At 46.8% G+C, this 18,914-nt stretch overlaps 1 protein-coding gene across 5 annotated transcripts in view; it reads right to left on the bottom strand.

Annotated features, from left to right (window-relative positions):
- Window positions 1–450: 450 nt before the first annotated feature.
- ART1 (ADP-ribosyltransferase 1) overlaps window positions 451–18,914 on the bottom strand; it is a 64,908-nt gene continuing 46,444 nt past the window's right edge. For all 5 annotated transcript variants that reach the window (XM_088461455.1, XM_088461457.1, XM_088461456.1 and 2 more), the window contains 3 exons: window positions 15,339–16,083; window positions 2,522–2,560; window positions 451–1,906 (listed from right to left, as the gene is read on the bottom strand). In XM_088461455.1, the coding sequence (XP_088317581.1) occupies window positions 1,809–1,906; window positions 2,522–2,560; window positions 15,339–16,083 (882 nt within the window). In that variant the 3' untranslated portion in view covers window positions 451–1,808. The remainder of the gene's footprint in view (window positions 1,907–2,521; window positions 2,561–15,338; window positions 16,084–18,914) is intronic.

The following is an 18,914-nucleotide window of genomic DNA, read 5'->3' as shown; positions in this document are numbered from 1 at the left end:
ATTTTTGTGATAGCATGTTGTTCGCTATCAAAGGGTGGACTGTCGAAGCTGGATAATTGGCTGAGACAAGATCAGCTTAAGTTTAGATCGAAACAACGCCATCTTGCGAATGGCCGCAAGACGCCATCTTGAAAATGAGATCGCAAGACGCCATTTTGCGAATGGCCGCCCAGCGACATTTTAGCTAAACTCACACTTAAGTACATATGACGATGCTACTATTAGCATCATGCGATTGCATCTTTTCACCATTCCTCATACACACATAAATACGCACAATTGCGCTGTTAATTAGTCGCACATTAGCGAATGCATAAGATCCTGTATGAAAATTCTGTTTATTAGCTTCATGCGCACGCATCTGCCCCAAGTTAACTAGCGTCTTTTTATCAAACCCTGAATACTTACGCATTACATATTCACATAAAAGATTCCATAAACTTTAAAGTATAAGATTCAAGTTTGTTCATTTATTATAATTGCTGTGAAATAAAGGTTATTTGGTAGCTAAGGTTTAATACATGATAAGTAAGCCGTGTTTGGTATTATACTGATCTGCACCCTCTCAACAGCTTCCCGGTATCATCGGTGTGAAGATTGCAACATGCATTCTCAACTTATGGACCGCAGAGACTTAAAGCACCGAAATGTACATTGTATGACCAACTGTTTGGATTTGCAAGAGGCGGGAAAACAGAGGCAACCAGCTGTCGGAGGCTGGACTGTGTCTATTTGAATCAACCTGTTAAATGCCTTGTAACATATGCACTCTCCCTGGGAACCAATGGTATTAGCAACACTCCTCTCTATTGTGTTGTCTATTTCTATGAGGGTAAAAAATGTGCGTGTTGTGACCCCAGTCTGGAGTCTTCTTGCTGAATGCTGATTGACGGAGGTTTCTTGCTGCTGCTGGTATCTGGTCCAGAGCGCTTGCATATGTATAACTGTACTTGGGTCTGTATAATTTCTTTGCGCTAAATTGTACTGAGATCATAGCGTGTAACTGACTGTACTTTTACTTGAATAATACTTTGTGCTTTGGAAACACATGTTCAAGGTGTAAGGTTTTTATTTACTGTATGACTGCGTACGCAAATAAGCGTCAATCTTAGAGGTTTATAGGCAGGATTTAGAAGGTATAGGTAGGAGCGTATAGAGGTTCAAATTCAGTATCGTTAGGAGGTAGGTGCAGCTCTATGAGGGTGTGCGGTTGGATAGGAGGTAGGCGCAGCTCTATGAGGGTGTGAGGTGGGATAGGAGGTAGGCACAGCTCTATGAGGGTGTGAGGTGGGATAGGAGGTAGGCGCAGCTCTTTGAGGGTGTGAGGTGGGATAGGAGGTAGGCGCAGCTCTATTGGGGTGTGAGGTGGGATAGGAGGGAGGCACAGCTCTATCAGGGTGTGAGGTGGAATACATTTCTAAGTCGCGCAGCCCATGCATCAAGGTACATACCTTTGTCGCTTGCAGCGACTATTTACTCGCAGTGTGATTGACAGTCAGGGACCGGCAACATGTCCTAGTTATTTCATCACAAACAGAAGACATCTCCCGGTGTTTGTGTTAGGAGGAGAAGACACCTCCCAGCACGTGTGTTAGGAGGAAAAGACATCGCTCAGTGTTTGTGTTAGGAGGAGAAGACATCTCCCATTGTTTGTGTTAGGAGAAGACATCTCCCAGTGTTTGTGTTAGGAGGAGAAGACATCTCCCAGTGTATGTGTTAGGAGAAGACATCTCCCAGTGTTTGTGTTAGGAGAAGACCTGTCCCAGTTACCGTATCACAAGGAGAAAACATGTGTCCCAATTACTGTATTACAAACAGAAGAGATCTCCCAGTGTTTGTGTTAGGAGGACTAGTACACCGACCAGCAATATTTCCAGGGAATTAATCTTCATCCGGGTGCTGACGGCTGTTGGGATAACATAGAACAGAACATTATTAAAAATCAACTGAAGTAATTTAACCGACAACAATTATTTCCATTAACATGAACTTGTCACCCCACATAAAGCTGTAGGAAAGGAACCAATACAAGAGATTACGATGACTAAAGGAACAATTATAACAGCTTTCTTATTCTTCTCCATTATGCTATAAATCAGGGAATTTTCTCATTTCTGGATCATCCTCTGGTTCACAAGGGCCAAAGAAATCTGTAGGATCAGTCGCTATAGGATTCACTTTGATTTTACCTGTAAAAATGCACCAGGTCACTTCTTATAAGGTGAAGCAGGAAATGATGTCTCCTTATCTAATTGTTTAGCAGAGCTCCTCATAGTGACACCTGGGTGCTCATGGCTGTGTTTATGAGACTATTACTGAATAAGAATAATCATTTTCTTTCTTTACTTTCTGTTTTTCAGAACTTTGTACATAAAATCTGCATTTTGTATATGACCAGGTATAATATTTGCACTTCCCAGGTAACTATAGTCTAAAAACAATTATGTGAAAGTGACGAACAGAGATTAATAATTAACAGTTCTCCTGAGAACAAGTTTTCCTCTAAGGATGTATTTATTACCTGAATTGAATGGGCACCACTTCGATTTACATCTTCTGTCTGTGAAACACAAATATAATGTTATAGTTACACTGTTGCAGCACTGACAGCATAGACCGTAAGTATCCATTGTTGCTTTCTTGTGCTAAATAACAACACGTTTTATCAGATATTTGTCTGTTGTGTCAGTATGTTCCCACATCCACGAGACTGAGGGTGGGCAGAAGGCACAAGGCACCCTGGTAAATGCTAATCTGAACACAGAAAAAAGGGATTTGCCCCCCAGCACACTGCAGCAAAAACAATACTTATATCCTACATGATAATAGAGATTCAGAGGTATTAGTTACATACATTTGCAAATATATGAATAAGCACCAGGCCATCGTCAAGGCTCCTCTATACTGGCATCCATAACATTAAGGGGTTCACGTCCGAGAAGCAAGGTACCCCCAAAAAAAATTCCAGCCAAGGACCATCCCCAGGGCATCACACGAAAAAGGGAAAAAAGGTGATAGTGAAGTGTAAAGAAAAGATGTGTAAGGATAAATCAATAAGTGTTAATGTATGTAACTAATACCTCTGAATCGCTATTATCATGTAGGATTTAAGTATTGTTTTTGCTGCAGTGTGCTGGGTGGCAAATCCTTTTTTCTGTGTTCAGTGTTAACCCCGCCCTTTACAAGCACCTGTGGTATGCAATTAAGCTGATTTGAGCAACTACCATATTTTTTTGTAGTTTGGAGAGGCATGAAGGGAGTCAGCATTAGGAGGATGTGCTGATCCTTATAGTGACATGTGGAGGTTTTTTGGGGTACCTACAAGGTAAGTTAGCTCTCAGCTTATACATGTGCTGTTATCATGCAGTACATCAATTGTAATTATATGACCCAGAGTGGGTGCTACCATTATGTAGCAATAATTATTTTGGGGTGAGCGTTTGGAAGTGGGGCCCCCAGGGGGGTTCTGGCTGGACCTTTCTCATGGCATCACCACTTAATTCACATAGAATATTTTTATCACTTCTCTATGTGTTTGTATAATATTTATGTCATTTTAATTCTCTCTCATTTCATTAACACTTATTGATTTATCCTTACACATCTTTTCTTTACACTTCACTATCACCTTTTTTCCCTTTTTTGTGTGATGCCCTGGGATTGGTCTGTCACAATTGGTGTCTGCGAGTTACCTGTCTCAGGTGGTGATCGGGTTTCAACGGAGGCCGGCATGACTGGAATCACAGATAATGTAGATAGCTCTATTTATAAGACTTGTGTAGCAGTGAAAACTGCCTTTGATGATAAATGACAGGAACTGGAGGGACCGGACTGGGACCGGCAGGAAGACTTGTTGAATTGAACTGATGAGCTTGGAACTTGACTCTGGACTGGAACAACGTGGACTGAACTGGTGAGCTTGGAACTTGATTCTGGACTGGAACAATGTGGATAGAACTGAGCTTTGAACTTGACTCTGGACTGGAATGTGACAATGGCTGAAGGGAAGTCAGGCAATGCTGAGATGAGGGCTAAACAGGGTAATCTGGAAATGCTGTGACAAGGTTGGAACTCAAGTGCAGGCTGGATAGGATAATTGGGAATAACAGGTTTCAGGAAGGAATGGGTAGGTTTGGGAATTTTAGGCTCAGGGAGGGAGTAGGTAGGTAAAAGGGGCAGGAGTTGATCCACAGCAGGAAGCAAGGCAGGGTGACACGAGGCAGGTTTACAGAGTGCCAGGGACCAACCAGGAGTAGGACTAGCAGCAGAGCACAGGCCAGGTATTGCTGTAACAGGACGTCTGGATGCCAGGTATTACTGTAGCAGGTTTTCGGGATGCACCAGGGGTTGCTGTCAGCAGGCTTACTGGATTGCCAGGTTTGGCTGTAACAGGTTTTCTGGAAGCACCGGGGGTTGCTGCCAGCAGATTTACTGGATTGCCAGGTACAGCTGAAACAGGTTTTCTGGATAGCGCCAGGGATTGCTGTAGCAGGTTTCAGGGATATACTTGAATGCAGGAACAGCATGAACCATACACCACGGGAAGATGAGATGTTCAGGCCCAGAATGCTATCAGGAGAGGATATATACCATGGGTCTGGCAGAAATTGGTGGATACGGACAGGTGGTCTGGTAGTTGCATTCTGAGTGGTGGAAGGCACAACATGCAGAGGGAGTATTCATCACTGCAGCTCTGAGAATCAGAACCACACCTGCGATTCCAATCAGGGCTAGCAGTGCTCACAGACAGAGGAGAGGCCAGGGGCAATAATCAGAGCAAATCCTCCAGGTAAATTACACACACAGATCCATGGGGGAGCTGACAGGGGTAAGTCCCAAGGCAAAAAGGTGACAACTAGACAGGGTCGTGACAGTACCCAACTCTTTATGGGTGGACTCCGGACACCAAAACAAAAACTTTCTTCAGACATCTTTCCAATTCTCAATTTCTTGGGATACTTGGAGTGGAAAGTCTACAAAAGAGATAGTTCAAGACCTTCGCCGATTCTTCTTTTTGCTGCGATAACGTTTTGTGCCAACCAACGGACCAGGAATCTTTGGTAACTCCTGTGGAAATATGTGGCTGGGAAGGACAGGATCAGAATTTTGGGAGGAACAGTAGCAGAAAGGGGACAAGGAGGTGTGTGCACAAGTCATGTTCTGGGTTACAGATTCAAAAGTACTGCTCTCTTGGGATGCCTGGAATTCGGCACGCTGGCCCTTGAAAACTTGACCTTGTTCAGATTTCAGAGGAGTGGAGGACGAATTCTTGGTAGCACAAACAGAGTGCTTGGACAATATTTTGGAACTGAGAACTTCGCTAGAATTTTGGTTTACAGGGTAAGGACCAAATTCTTTGACAACAGCTTCACTGAAAGTCTTTATATTTTGAAGCATTGGATCTTTGGAGTTGTAAATAGGGGCAACCCAGTCCCAAACTTTACCTTGAAAAGATGAGATAACAAACTCTACAATATTAGTAGACTTGACTCCACATGGCAGAGAAGAATTCATCATACCAAAGAATTGTTTCAATAAAGCATAGTATTGAGATAAGTCCCCATCAAAATAAATGCATGGTGAAGTATCTGACGAATCCTGTGTGTTCAAGGATTGTGGAGCACTTTCAGGTGCCTGCAGGAGGAAATTTGAGGATGCTCCGATTGATGAGGAGTCGAAATAACTGAAGCTGACCGATGTTCGGAATTCGGACCAATTGATGGAACTGGAAGGAGTCCTGGGGAGCTAGAGACAGTAGCATCAACAATCAAAGCTGAGAACAGGCTACAGAGATTATCATCTTCTGGAACAATATATGCAGGAGACAGTGAACAGGAACCATAATCAGATTTTGTAGCACAAGACACTTCTCCCTGATAACAGGAACTTGAGACCCCCTCCTGAGGCATGAGACTTGAGACCCCCTCCTGGGGCGCGAGACTTGAGACCCCCTCCTGGGGCACGAGACTTGAGACCCCCTCCTGGGGCACGAGACTTGAGACCCACTCCTCGGGCACGAGACTTGAGACCCCCTCCTGGGGCATGAGACTTGAGACCCCTTGCTGGGGTGCCAGACTTGAAACCCCCTCCTGGGGTACGAGACTTGAAGCCCCTTCCTGGGGTACGGGACTTGAGACCCCCTCCTGGGTGCGAGACTTGAGACCCCCTCCTGGGGTACGAGACTTGAAACCCCCTCCTGGGATATGAGACTTGAAACCCCCTCCTGGGGTACGAGACTTGAAACCCCTCCTGGGGCTGCTGACTGGAGTCCCCTGCTGGGATGGGCAGAATCCGGGCTGGGACCGGAACGGGCAGAATCCGGGCTGGGGCCGGAACGGGCAGAATCCGGGCTGGGGCCGGAACGGGCAGAATCCGGGCTGGGGCCGGAACGGGCAGAATCCGGGCTGGGGCCGGAACGGGCAGAATCCGGGCTGGAGCCGGAACTGGCACTGAGACGTTGCCACTTGGAACCACTGCTGGAGTTGCAAAGGAAACAGTCTTTAATGAAGTGGTCAGAACTCCCACAATAGAGACAGAGCTGTAAATCTTTGTGCCGCTGGCGTTCGGCCACAGAGAGCTTGGGGCGAGGGTAACTACGATGTCTGACATTACTTGGTGAGGAAGAATCCTTGTTTCTTAGGGATTCCAAGGCAGAGGTTTTAGTCGAGACAGAGGCAGCTCTAAGAAATTCAGGAATGATCTGAAAAATTTTGGTGAGTAGAGCCTGAAGCTGTTCCAGCAGTCGATGGAAGGTAGTTAGGGGTTCAGGTAAGGTTTGGGTAACATCTAACCGGTTATTCAGGATTTGCAAAAGCTGTAGCACTTGATGCTGTACGGCCTCCTGTGAATCCAAGCGGGTGACCAGGTTACGGAAAGCATCTAGTCCCTTAATAGGTGCTTGATCCGCCACCATCGTTGGGCCTGAACATTATGTCACAATTGGTGTCTGCGAGTTACCTGTCTCAGGTGGTGATCGGGTTTCAACGGAGGCCAGCATGACTGGAATCACATATAATGTAGATAGCTCTATTTATAAGACTTGTATAGCAGTGAAAACTGCCTTTGATGATAAATGACAGGAACTGGAGGGACCGGACTGGGACCGGCAGGAAGACTTGTTGAATTGAACTGATGAACTAAGAACTTGACTCTGGACTGGAACAACGTGGACTGAACTGATGAGCTTGGAACTTGACTCTGGACTGGAACAACGTGGACTGAACTGGTGAGCTTGGAACTTGATTCTGGACTGGAACAATGTGGATAGAACTGATGAGCTTGGAACTTGACTCTGGACTGGAATGTGACAATGGCTGAAGGGAAGTCAGGCAATGCTGAGATGAGGGCTAAACAGGGTAATCTGGAAATGCTGTGACAAGGTTGGAACTCAAGTGCAGGCTGGATAGGATAATTGGGAATAACAGGTTTCAGGAAGGAATGGGTAGGTTTGGGAATTTTAGGTTCAGGGAGGGAGTAAGTAGGTAAAAGGGGCAGGAGTTGATCCACAGCAGGAAGCAAGGCAGGGTGACACGAGGCAGGTTTACAGAGTGCCAGGGACCAACCAGGAGTAGGACTAGCAGCAGAGCACAGGCCAGGTATTGCTGTAACAGGACGTCTGGATGCCAGGTATTACTGTAGCAGGTTTTCGGGATGCACCAGGGGTTGCTCTCAGCAGGCTTATTGGATTGCCAGGTTTGGCTGTAACAGGTTTTCTGGAAGCACCGGGGGTTGCTGCCAGCAGATTTACTGGATTGCCAGGTACAGCTGAAACAGGTTTTCTGGATAGCACCAGGGATTGCTGTAGCAGGTTTCAGGGATATACTTGAATGCAGGAACAGCATGAACCATGCACCACGGGAAGACGAGATGTTCAGGCCCAGAATGCTATCAGGAGAGGATATATATACCATGGGTCTGGCAGCAATTGGTGGATACGGACAGGTGGTCTGGTAGTAGCATTCTGAGTGGTGGAAGGCACAACATGCAGAGGGAGTATTCATCACTGCAGCTCTGAGAATCAGAACCACACCTGCGATTCCAATCAGGGCTAGCAGTGCTCACAGACAGAGGAGAGACCAGGTGCAATAATCAGAGTAAATCCTCCAGGCAAATTACACACACAGATCCATGGGGGGAGCTGACAGGGGTAAGTCCCAAGGCAAAAAGGTGACAACTAGACAGGGTCGTGAGATGGTCCTTGGCTGGAATTTTTTTTTTTTGGGGTACCTTGCTTCTCGGACGTGAACCCCTTAATGTTACGGATGCCAGTATAGAGGAGCCTTGACGATGGCCTGGCGCTTATTCATATATTTGCAAATGTATGTAACTAATACCTCTGAATCTCTATTATCATGTAGGATTTAAGTATTGTTTTTGCTGCAGTGTGCTGGGGAGCAAATCCCTTTTTTCTGTGTTCAGTGTAAACCCCGCCCTTTACAAGCACCTGTGGTATGCAATGAAGCTGATTTGAGCAACTACCATATATTTTTTTAAATGCTAATCTGGTTTGGGAATCTACGATGTGTAATCCCAGGTACACAAGGCCACCATGCCCACAAATGGACTGGTTTCCCAGACATGGGGCTACCAGCGAATGGACACCAGTATGTGGTGCAATCAAAACACCCCCCAAGTACCGTCTTGAAGAAAGCCCATATACCTCTCCGGCAATACTGGGTGAGCTACAGTGGGGTGGCCTTCATAGTGAGAACATAATTGAACCCCACAACTAATATTGCTGAGAGCCCGGAAGTACAGGAAGCAGGGAAATTTAGGTGGGTCCTGGCACCACAGTGATTGGAGTGGATGGCAGCACCATTTGGAAGCAGGCATGTAGGATCTCCGGATTACCAGCCAACACACTGTAGATGGGGGACGTAGGACTGCACAGTAGTTATTTTACAGATATTATTTCAGATTTGTTCTGTAGGACTCAAGGACCATGAAAGTGCTTTACAGGCTGGCAAGAGGCCATACACTTACCCCCACTGATGAAAGGGCCATTTCTGAGCCAGCAAACTCTTTGGATAGAATTAATCCCCAAAGAGAGAAGCAGTTTTGCAGAGACTGAAGAAATGTAGCACGACTATCTGTATGATATTCATTTCCAGGTACACACAGACCCACACACTCACATTCAGACCAGCATCACGCTACATGCTATGGGCACAGATGGCCTGTCTGGCAATATTACACTTGCCCATAAATGTTTTCAGTTTTCAGTAGAAGTCAGGCAGAACCAAATCTGATACTGATGTGGCGACTGCCTAGTCACACATACCATAGGAAGGTGGAAGCGTGGCTGGAGATGCCAGTCACAGTGGTGAGAAACCAGACTCAGAAGAGTGTGCCTGCATGGGAGAGAGCCGTGGGCCTTGTCTCCTAAGGAGGTGCGTACTAAGGAGGTGCGTACTAAGGAGGTGCGTACTAAGGAGGTGCTTACTAAGGAGGTGCTTACTAAGGAGGTGCTTACTAAGGAGGTGCATACTAAGGATGTGCTTACTAAGGATATGCGTACTTAGGAGGTGCGTACTAAGGAGGTGCGTACTAAGGAGGTGCATACTAAGGATGTGCTTACTAAGGATATGCGTACTTAGGAGGTGCGTACTAAGGAGGTGCTTACTAAGGAGGTGCTTACTAAGGAGGGGCCTACTAAGGAGGTGCCTACTAAGGAGGTGCCTACTAAGGAGGTGCTTAATAAGGAGGTGCTTAATAAGGAGGTGCGTACTAAGGAGGTGCGTACTAAGGAGGTGCGTACTAAGGAGGTGCGTACTAAGGAGGTGCTTACTAAGGAGGTGCGTACTAAGGAGGTGCGTACTAAGGAGGTGCTTACTAAGGAGATGCGTACTAAGGAGGTGCTTACTAAGGAGGTGCTTACTAAGGAGGTGCGTACTAAGGAGGTGCTTACTAAGGAGGTGCCTACTAAGGAGGTGCTTAATAAGGAGGTGCGTACTAAGGAGGTGCGTACTAAGGAGGTGCGTACTAAGGAGGTGCGTACTAAGGAGGTGCTTACTAAGGAGGTGCGTACTAAGGAGGTGCTTACTAAGGAGATGCTTACTAAGGAGGTGCTTACTAAGGAGGTGCGTACTAAGGAGGTGCGTACTAAGGAGGTGACAGTTTATATATATATATATATATATATATATATATACTGTGTACATATATATATATATATATGTATATATATATATATATAAATCCATTGGTCCGGCACTCAGTATGACAGAATGTACCTTTGACCAGGTGCCCCCACATGCAAACCTCACAAGACCTCACAGGTGTGGCACTCCGGTACACGAATCATAAACAGGAAAACGCGGTGGTATTTAAATTATTATCTATAAAGAAGGACTTGATGATGAGACTGAATCTCTGTCCACAGATACCCTTTACAGAAACTTACTGCGTCTAAAGAAAAAAGAGGTGGATTTCAAACTCCATCACTAAGTGATTACTTTAAAACTAAAAAAATCCCCAGGGGGTTCAGCATGAGAAACTTCCCCACTATTGGTTGCTATGATCCATTTTGCAAAAAATGGATCGCTATTATAAATAAGTGTTCCTACGATTTGTTGCTACTGGTTATTGAACAATCTAAAAAAGAACTTGTTAAGATCACTGAAAAAATCAATCAATTTGAGACCTCTCATTTGCCTTTATTACAATCAGACAAAGAAATTGATTGGTTGGAAAAATTGAATAATCAGATCAGCATTTACAAACGTGACCTCATTAAATTTAAACAAAGAAAAGCTTCAAAAGGTCGAAATGGACTATGAGAAACACCAGGTATACCGCTGGCTATCCGGTGGTCAAGGGGACTTTGGGAGGAGAAAGTCTTTCTTTAGACGTAAACAAACTACATTCTCCATGGACACTGATTCATCGCAGGATCTATATAGCACCAGTGACACTGATGCCCCCAAACCTATGTCAAGGAGATTACCATCAGGCCCTTTAGGGGTATCTACACGCACCAGAAACCCGGCACTACACTCAACGAGGGGGACAAAATAAAAGAAGGAAAACGTGGCAGAAAGCCCCCATTGCCCAGGAGGAGGTAATTTTCAACTTGTCTTCCCACAACCTCACTAAGAGTGAGGTGAGTTTATTAAGCAAAGGATTATCCTGTAAACCATCAAATCCATTTAATGATTTCAAATGGCAAAGGGAGAGATTTAATTTGCACAGACGTCTAAAACTGAAATAATTTGTCAATAAAAATACTGCAGTAGATGGAACCAGAGACGAAATCTCTGAGAAATCACAGAAACTAAAGATCAAGTCGGCTTTTGACCCCCAGTCAAATAAATCTTCAATTAAAACCTTCCTTCGAACATTGGACGGGGAAGTAATGCAGAAGACTAAGGACAAGGGGCCTGATTCAGTCCCACTCGCGAGCGGCTGTCCGCTCGCAAGTGGGTCGATGGTGTGCACTGCGCATGCGCACGACGGAGGGAGCTCCGTCATGCGCATGCGCGAGACGCGACGAGCGAAGGACTTTCCTTCGCTCGTTGTGTCTGATCAAAGGGGGCGTGCTGTCGATGTTGATTGACAGCACGCCCCCTTTGGTGGGCGTGCTGGGGGCGTGCCTGCCAGACGGAGGCGTTCCCAAGGGAACGCCTACCATCAGAAGCCGGCCCCACTGACATCACTAGTGAGCCAAAATCACTCCTGGCCTTGCAGTTGAGAAACTCAACCGCAGGCTTCTGCTCGCACTGGCGATGGTCGCGATGGTCAAGACCATCGCGACCATCATCCTGCACGCTCGTATATGCTGTGGGTGGTGACCCACAGCTATACGAGCGTACAGGAGGATGCTCCATATTTATGGAGGTGGGACCTGATTCAGAGCGAGCGCTCTGGTCAGAGCGTCCGGCTCTAAATCAGGGCCAAGGGGCCTGATTCAGAGCCAGACGCAAATAGCGCTCGCTCATCCAGAAAATAGGGCTGGCTATTCAAATGAACCGTTCGCTGTTTGCGGTCGGTTCACGCCTCTAGGTCTGAACGAGCGAACAAAACTTGCGGTCGTTTTTTGGGAAACTACGCCCCCTGGCCGCTCGCATCCTACATCATGTCCGCTATTTATTAGATTAATCGAGTACATCGACCAGGGTATGAACTGCTCGCTATTCTTGTGGTTGGTTATTGCTACCACAATTTTGCGAACAGTTCTGGCTATAAAATAACCCAGTGACGTGGTCAATGACGCTGCTGTATTAATTATGCACACCCATAAAACGCCCGTTTTGACCTTTAAGCACGCCTGCGTTCGGATCTCCACTCCCCGTTTTCAAGCACCTTCCCCTGTTACCACCCACATACGCCTCCTCCCGTCACTCAAATTAGTAGGCATTCGCTATTTTGCGAGCACATGAATTTCGACCGCTCTAACTGGTTCGCGCATGCGTATAACGATCCGTACGCATGCGCAGTTGGGCAAACATCGCTCGGAGTGAACGAGCGGCCGCTTACGAGCGGCTCTGAATCAGGCCCAAGGTTCCAACTTCCAACACATCCAAACTTATCTAATTTGGAAAGACGGGCATTACATAACCTAGCTAATAATAAAAGTATTACTATTCATCCAACAGATAAGGGGGGCAGCATTGTCCCGCAGAACACATGTGACTATGTGCAAGAGATTCTTCGTCAGTTAGGAGACATCAAAGTTTATCAAAGGTTAAGTGGGGACCCTACATTGATGTTTAAAAATGAGTTGTTTGAATTATTGACATTGGCAAAAGATGCATCATTGATTAATGAAGAGGACTTCTCTATCTTATTACCTCAATTTCCCATTACTCCCATTATTTATACGCCTCCCAAGGTACAAAAGGACATTGACCCCTCCGCCTGGCCGACCTATTATCTCGGCAAGAGGGTCACTATTTCAACCAACCTCAATTCTCTTAGATTCAATTTTGCAACCATTAATCCAAAAAACCCTACATTTTTTACTTGATACTACCATGTTGTTAAACAAATTACGAGAAATCAATTTTGATCTAACAGATATCTGGTTTGTTACTGCAGATGTATCAAGTCTTTACACAATTATTCCCCATGGTGATGGAGTACATGCGGTTAGAAAACTTCTTATTGAAGATAGTGATCTTGATTCCTGCCATATAGATATTTATATACAAATGCTTGAACTTATTCTCACCAAAAATTTCTTTCTTTTTGATGGTGTTTACTACCAACAAAAAAACGGATACGCTATGGGCTCTTCAGTATCCCCGGCGTCTGCTAATGCATATATGTTTTATATGGAAGAGGAAGTATTTTTTGGTAGACATGAGATCAAGTGCAATATTGCTTTCTATGTACGTTTTATTGACGATTTACTGATACTATGGAAAGGTCCACCACAGACATTTACTGAGTTTATGACTTCACACAATTTGAGCAATTGCCCGGTGAAGTTCACTTATGTCATGAATCAGGAAAGCATTGAGGACTTCATTCAGAGTCGGTCGAAGCGGCCGCACGGTCGTATAGAAAAAGGGGCCGGATATGCAAATGATGCATACGCATGTTGCGTCCCTAAGGTCGGATCGTTAGCTGGCCGACCAAGGGGTGTATGCGATCGGATCGCTAAAAATACGCCCACATCTCGTACGCATAGAACGTCATCTCCGGCTACATAAGGATTAATCACGAGCATCGTATACCATCGGAACTGGTCGTAGAGCTAAAGGTTGACCTTACCCTCTCTTAAGCACTACGATCATGTCAGTGTAAAGCCTCCCCTGTCACGTGTGCCATGACACTACTTTGTTAATTATGCACTCCCTTAAAACGCCGTTCGCATAATTAGGCACGCCTGCGTTTGGATCTCCACACCCCCGTTTTCAAGCACCTTCCCATGTTACCACCCACAAACGCCTCATTCTGTCACTCAAACTACCGACCTGGCGGTGTTCAAGGAGAGAGAAATTTCTGATCGTAGCCGCTAGTTTGCGCACGCGCATTGCGAACTGTACGCATGCGCAGTTTAGCGAACATCGGCTGCGTACGACCGTGCGGCCGCTTCGACCGACTCTGAATGAAGTCCTGACTTTCTAGACGTGAGGATTAGTGATGTCAGTGGGCCGGCTTCTGACGGGAGGCGTTCCCCTGGGAACGCCCCAGTCAGGGAGGCACGCCCCAGGCACGCCCACCAAAGGGGGCGTGCTGTCAATCAACATCGACAGCACGCCCCCTTTGATCAGACACAACGAGCGAAGGACTTTCCTTCGCTCGTCGCGTCTGGCGCATGTGCACGACGGAGCTCCCTCCGTCTGGCGCATGCGCACGACGGAGCTCCCTCCGTCGTGCGCATGCTCAGTGCATAACATCGACCCACTTGCGAGCGGACAGCCGCTCGCGAGTGGATCTGAATCAGGCCCTAAATTCATCTGGGTTTCTGAATATAATACTCTTTCCCCTGATATCAATAAAGCATCCAAAAAAATTATTGCCATTGATCACTTCAGATCCTGAGTTAGAATTAAGCGATACAGATTTAATGCCATGTTATTCCAGAGCTAAAAATCTGCGGGATCTGTTGGTGAAAACAGAATTTAATTCAAAAGATCTGTTGCGACAAAAACAAAAAATGTTGTCAACAAAACAAAATGGTTGCTTTAAGTGTGGTTGCGTTACATGCAAATATCTGATCCAGGGCAATTCAGTTTTCCATCCTCACACTGGCCATAAGTTTATGATTCGCCATCACTTGACTTGTAATAGTGAGTATGTTGTTTATCAAATTCTTTGCCCATGCGGTTTATCGTATGTGGGAAAAACTAAAACAAAATTGTTTACATGTGTCACGTGGTGTGCGCGGCTCCAGGGGAATGTGATGACGTCATTGAAGTGCGCCAATGACGGCAATAGTGGGCGCTGGACACAGGACTTCAATGAGGGGGAGGTACACACGGTGCGGGGTGATGGTATATTAAGGTTTGATGATTCATATATTTTTTTTTGTATTTCTTGAGAACAGTTTGGTGATAAAACTGAAACGTTGATATACTACAACGGCGTTTTCCTGTTTATGATTCGTGTACTGGAGTCCCACACCTTTGAGGTCTTATATACAGTATATATCAGTATATATATATATATATACCAGTGGTGCAAGTAAAAAAGATTTCTTAATAAGCCTATACAAAAATGGGCACGGCTACATGTCACTGAGGGACGTGGTTTAAATGTGAAGTAAATTATAGTAACCTATCTATAGCATTGTATAATGGCAGAAAACACACACATAGGAGACACATGGGAGAACATACAGGAGCGTGATTTAGAAGTCTGCTATGAGAGGGATGAGATGACGGACAACTCACCTCTCACAAGCTCACAGTTGTACAGACTTGACTTCTCCAGAGACTTCAGGGTTATGAAATTCCTGTCTCTCTCTTTGGTGAAGTTGGTCACCTTAAATTTCTCATAGGGCGGTATTAGCACCTCTTCCTCCCCCGGGAAGAAGGAGTAGTTCTTGATGTTGACACCATAGCAGGTATTGATGTTGAAGAACGTGTCCTCTCCAAACATCAGAGCACTCTCGTCATTTGTAGATGAAGAAGTGAACTGTCCAAAGCGTATGGTTTTCCGAGGGTCAGATTTAAACCTTATTCCTCTTATCCCCCTATAGACCTTGTAGCAGGCTGGAGTTTCTACCTCATCCAGTAGTTGAAGAGCTTTGGTCAGGTAGTAGTGCAGAACCTTAAAGTTGAAGCTCCTCAGGTAATACTGCTTGGATTGTCCGGCGTCTCTGACGGCTTCGTTGAAGACTTTGTGGAGAGGACCATTTATGGTGTACGCAAGCAGCGCTATGGCATAATCATCTTTGAAACCTTTGGGCATCACCACACGTCTCTTCTTTCTATCTTCCCATTTAAATTTAGCTGTATCCCAGGCGTCGGCAAACTCTTTATTTGTAGAATACTCGATTTTGAAGAGTTGGGGGATCTCGTCTTCCATCACATCGCTGCATCCTTTGTACTGATCATCGAAGGAGGAATCAGCCATGTCCAGGACGAACTCCTTACTAGAGAAGACATCTCTCCTGGACATTCTCCTACCATCCACCTGCCAGAGACATCAAGGCATTGTCACTATCCCAGGCCCACTCGCAACAGTCCCCGAGACACCCCCAACTCAGGCTCATCTAATATTACAGGACATTCTATAAAATCCGGAAACCATGAAAGTATTTTCTTTAAAAGGAACATTTATATTTAAAACATTTTTTTTTTTAGAATATGTTTATTTTCACCATAAGGTAAATATGTCTTCACTGTGAGAGGCGTGTACACCCCACCCCTCCAATGGCTCTCACTGCTAGGGGAACGGAACAGACAAAGTCCCTCCAATGGCTCTCACTGCTAGGGGAACGGAACAGACCTAGTCCCTCCAATGGCTCTCACTGCTAGGGGAATGGAACAGACCTAGTCCCACCAATGGCTCCCACTGCTAGGGGAACGGAACAGACCTAGTCCCTCCAATGACTCTCACTGCTAGGGGAACGGAACAGACCTAGTCCCTCCAATGATTCTCACTGCTAGGGGAACGGAACATACCTAGTCCTTCCAATGGCTCTCACTGCTAGGGGAACAGAACAGACCTAGTCCCTCCAATGGCTCTCACTGCTAGGGGAACAGAACAGACCTAGTCCCTCCAATGGCTCTCACTGCTAGGGGAACAGAACAGACCTAGTCCCTCCAATGGCTCTCACTGCTAGGGGAATGGAACAGACCTAGTTCTTCCAATGGCTCTCACTGCTAGGGGAACAGAACAGACCTAGTCCCTCCAATGGCTCTCACTGCTAGGGGAACAGAACAGACCTAGTCCCTCCAATGGCTCTCACTGCTAGGGGAACAGAACAGACCTAGTCCCTCCAATGGCTCTCACTGCTAGGGGAACAGAACAGACCTAGTCCTTCCAATGGCTCTCACTGCTAGGGGAACGGAACAGACCTTGGGCCCGATTTAGAGCTGCTCAATGTCACCCCACTGCGCATGCGCCGCGTCCGGCAACATGCGCAAGCACCATCCAGCGACTGCAGCTCAGACACTACGGGGCTCACTACAAGATGGGGTGGCTGTCGATTGTGAGTGACAGCTTGCCCCGTTTTGTAGACGGGGAGGAGGGGGGTGGCTGCACAAATGCAGGCATTCCCTTAGGAACGCCTGGCGTTTGTGGGAGGCCCTACTGACATCACTACTGATGTCAGTAGTGGACTTCCTGCTCTATTAGAGCAGGAAGTCCACTCAGTCTTGCAGTAGCTGAGACCCTACCACAGGGTCTCGTCACAAGGCCGATGGTTGCAATTATCGTTATGGCCTCCTGGCCGCTCGCACAAGCTGTGGGAGATCTCCCACAGCTTTGCGAGAGGCCAGACAAAAAAAAAATACACCCACAGACCCTGCGAGCTGCCTCTGGCAGCGAGCGGGTCTGAATAAAGGCCCTAGTCCTTCCAATGGCTCTCACTGCTAGGGGCATGGAACAGACCTAGCCCCTCCAATGGCTCTCACTGCTAGGGGAACAGAACAGACCTAGCCCCTCCAATGGCTCTCACTGCTAGGGGAACAGAACAGACCTAGGACCTCCAATGGCTCTCAATGCTAGGGGAACGGAACAGACCTAGCCCCTCCAATGGCTCTCAATGCTAGGGGAACGGAACAGACCTAGCCAATCAAATGGCTCTCAATGCTAGGGGAACGGAACAGACGTAGCCCCTCCAATGCCTCTCAATGCTAGGGGAACGGAACAGACCTAGCTCCTCAAATAGCTCTCATTGCTAGGGGAACGGAGCAGATCTAGCCCCTCCAATAGCTCTCACTGCTAGGGTAACAGAACAGACCTAGCCCCTCCAATGGCTCTCACTGCTAGGGGAACAGAACAGATCTAGCCTCTCCAATGGCTCTGAATGCTAGGGGAACGGAACACACCTAGTCCCTCCAATAGTTCTCAATGCTAGGGGAACGGAAAAGACATAGGCCCTGATTCAGAGGCAGACGATCTTTCAAATCGCTCGCTCTGAATCAGGGCTTTTTTTTGTAGCCGGCATCCTGGCCGCTCGCATAGCTGTGGGTGACCATCCACAGCTTTTGCGAGCGGCCAGGTGATGGCCACGATGGTCGTGACCATCGCAACCATCGTGCTTGCGTTGAGACCCTTGTGGTAGGCTCTTGTACCCGCAAGCCCCAGTGAGCTTCCTGCTCTAATAGAGCAGGAAGCTCAACTACTGACATTACGAGTGATGTCAGTAGGGCCGCCCTCAAATGGCATACGTTCCTTTTGGCCACCTACCCCCTCTCCCCGCCTACAAAATGGGGTGTGCTGTCGATCAACATCAACAGCTGCCCCGTTTTGTTGCGAGCCCCGGAGTGAGTGATTTCTCGCTCGCTCCGGGGCGCGTGCGCACTGCCCGGCCATCGACCCACTTGCGAGCACATAGCTCTGGCGAGCGGGTCTGAATCAGGCCCCTTCAATAGCTCTCACTGCTAGGGGAACAGAACAGACCTAGCCCCTCCAATGGCTCTCACTGCTAGGGGAACAGAACAGACCTAGCCCTTCCAATAGCTCTCAATGCTAGGGGAATGGAACAGACCTAGCCCCTCCCATGGCTCTCAATGCTAGGGGAATGGAACAGACCTAGCCCCTCCAATAGCTCTCACTGCTAGGGGAATGGAACAGACCTAGCCCCTCCAATGGCTCTCACTGCTAGGGAAACAGAACAGTCCTAGCCCCTCCAACGGCTCTCAATGCTAGGGAGACAGAACAGACCTAGCCCCTCCAATGGCTCTCAATGTTAGGGGAATGGAACATACCTAGCCCTTCCAATGGCTCTCAATGCTAGGGGAACAGAACAGACCTAGCCCCTCCAATGGCTCTCACTGCTAGGGGAACAGAACAGA

This window comes from Taudactylus pleione, unplaced genomic scaffold, assembly GCF_031769625.1.
Source record: "Taudactylus pleione unplaced genomic scaffold, aTauple2 ptg001056l, whole genome shotgun sequence".
NCBI lineage: Eukaryota > Metazoa > Chordata > Amphibia > Anura > Myobatrachidae > Taudactylus > Taudactylus pleione.
Note: the sequence above shows the minus strand (reverse complement) of the source record. Positions and strands in the feature narration are given on the sequence as shown.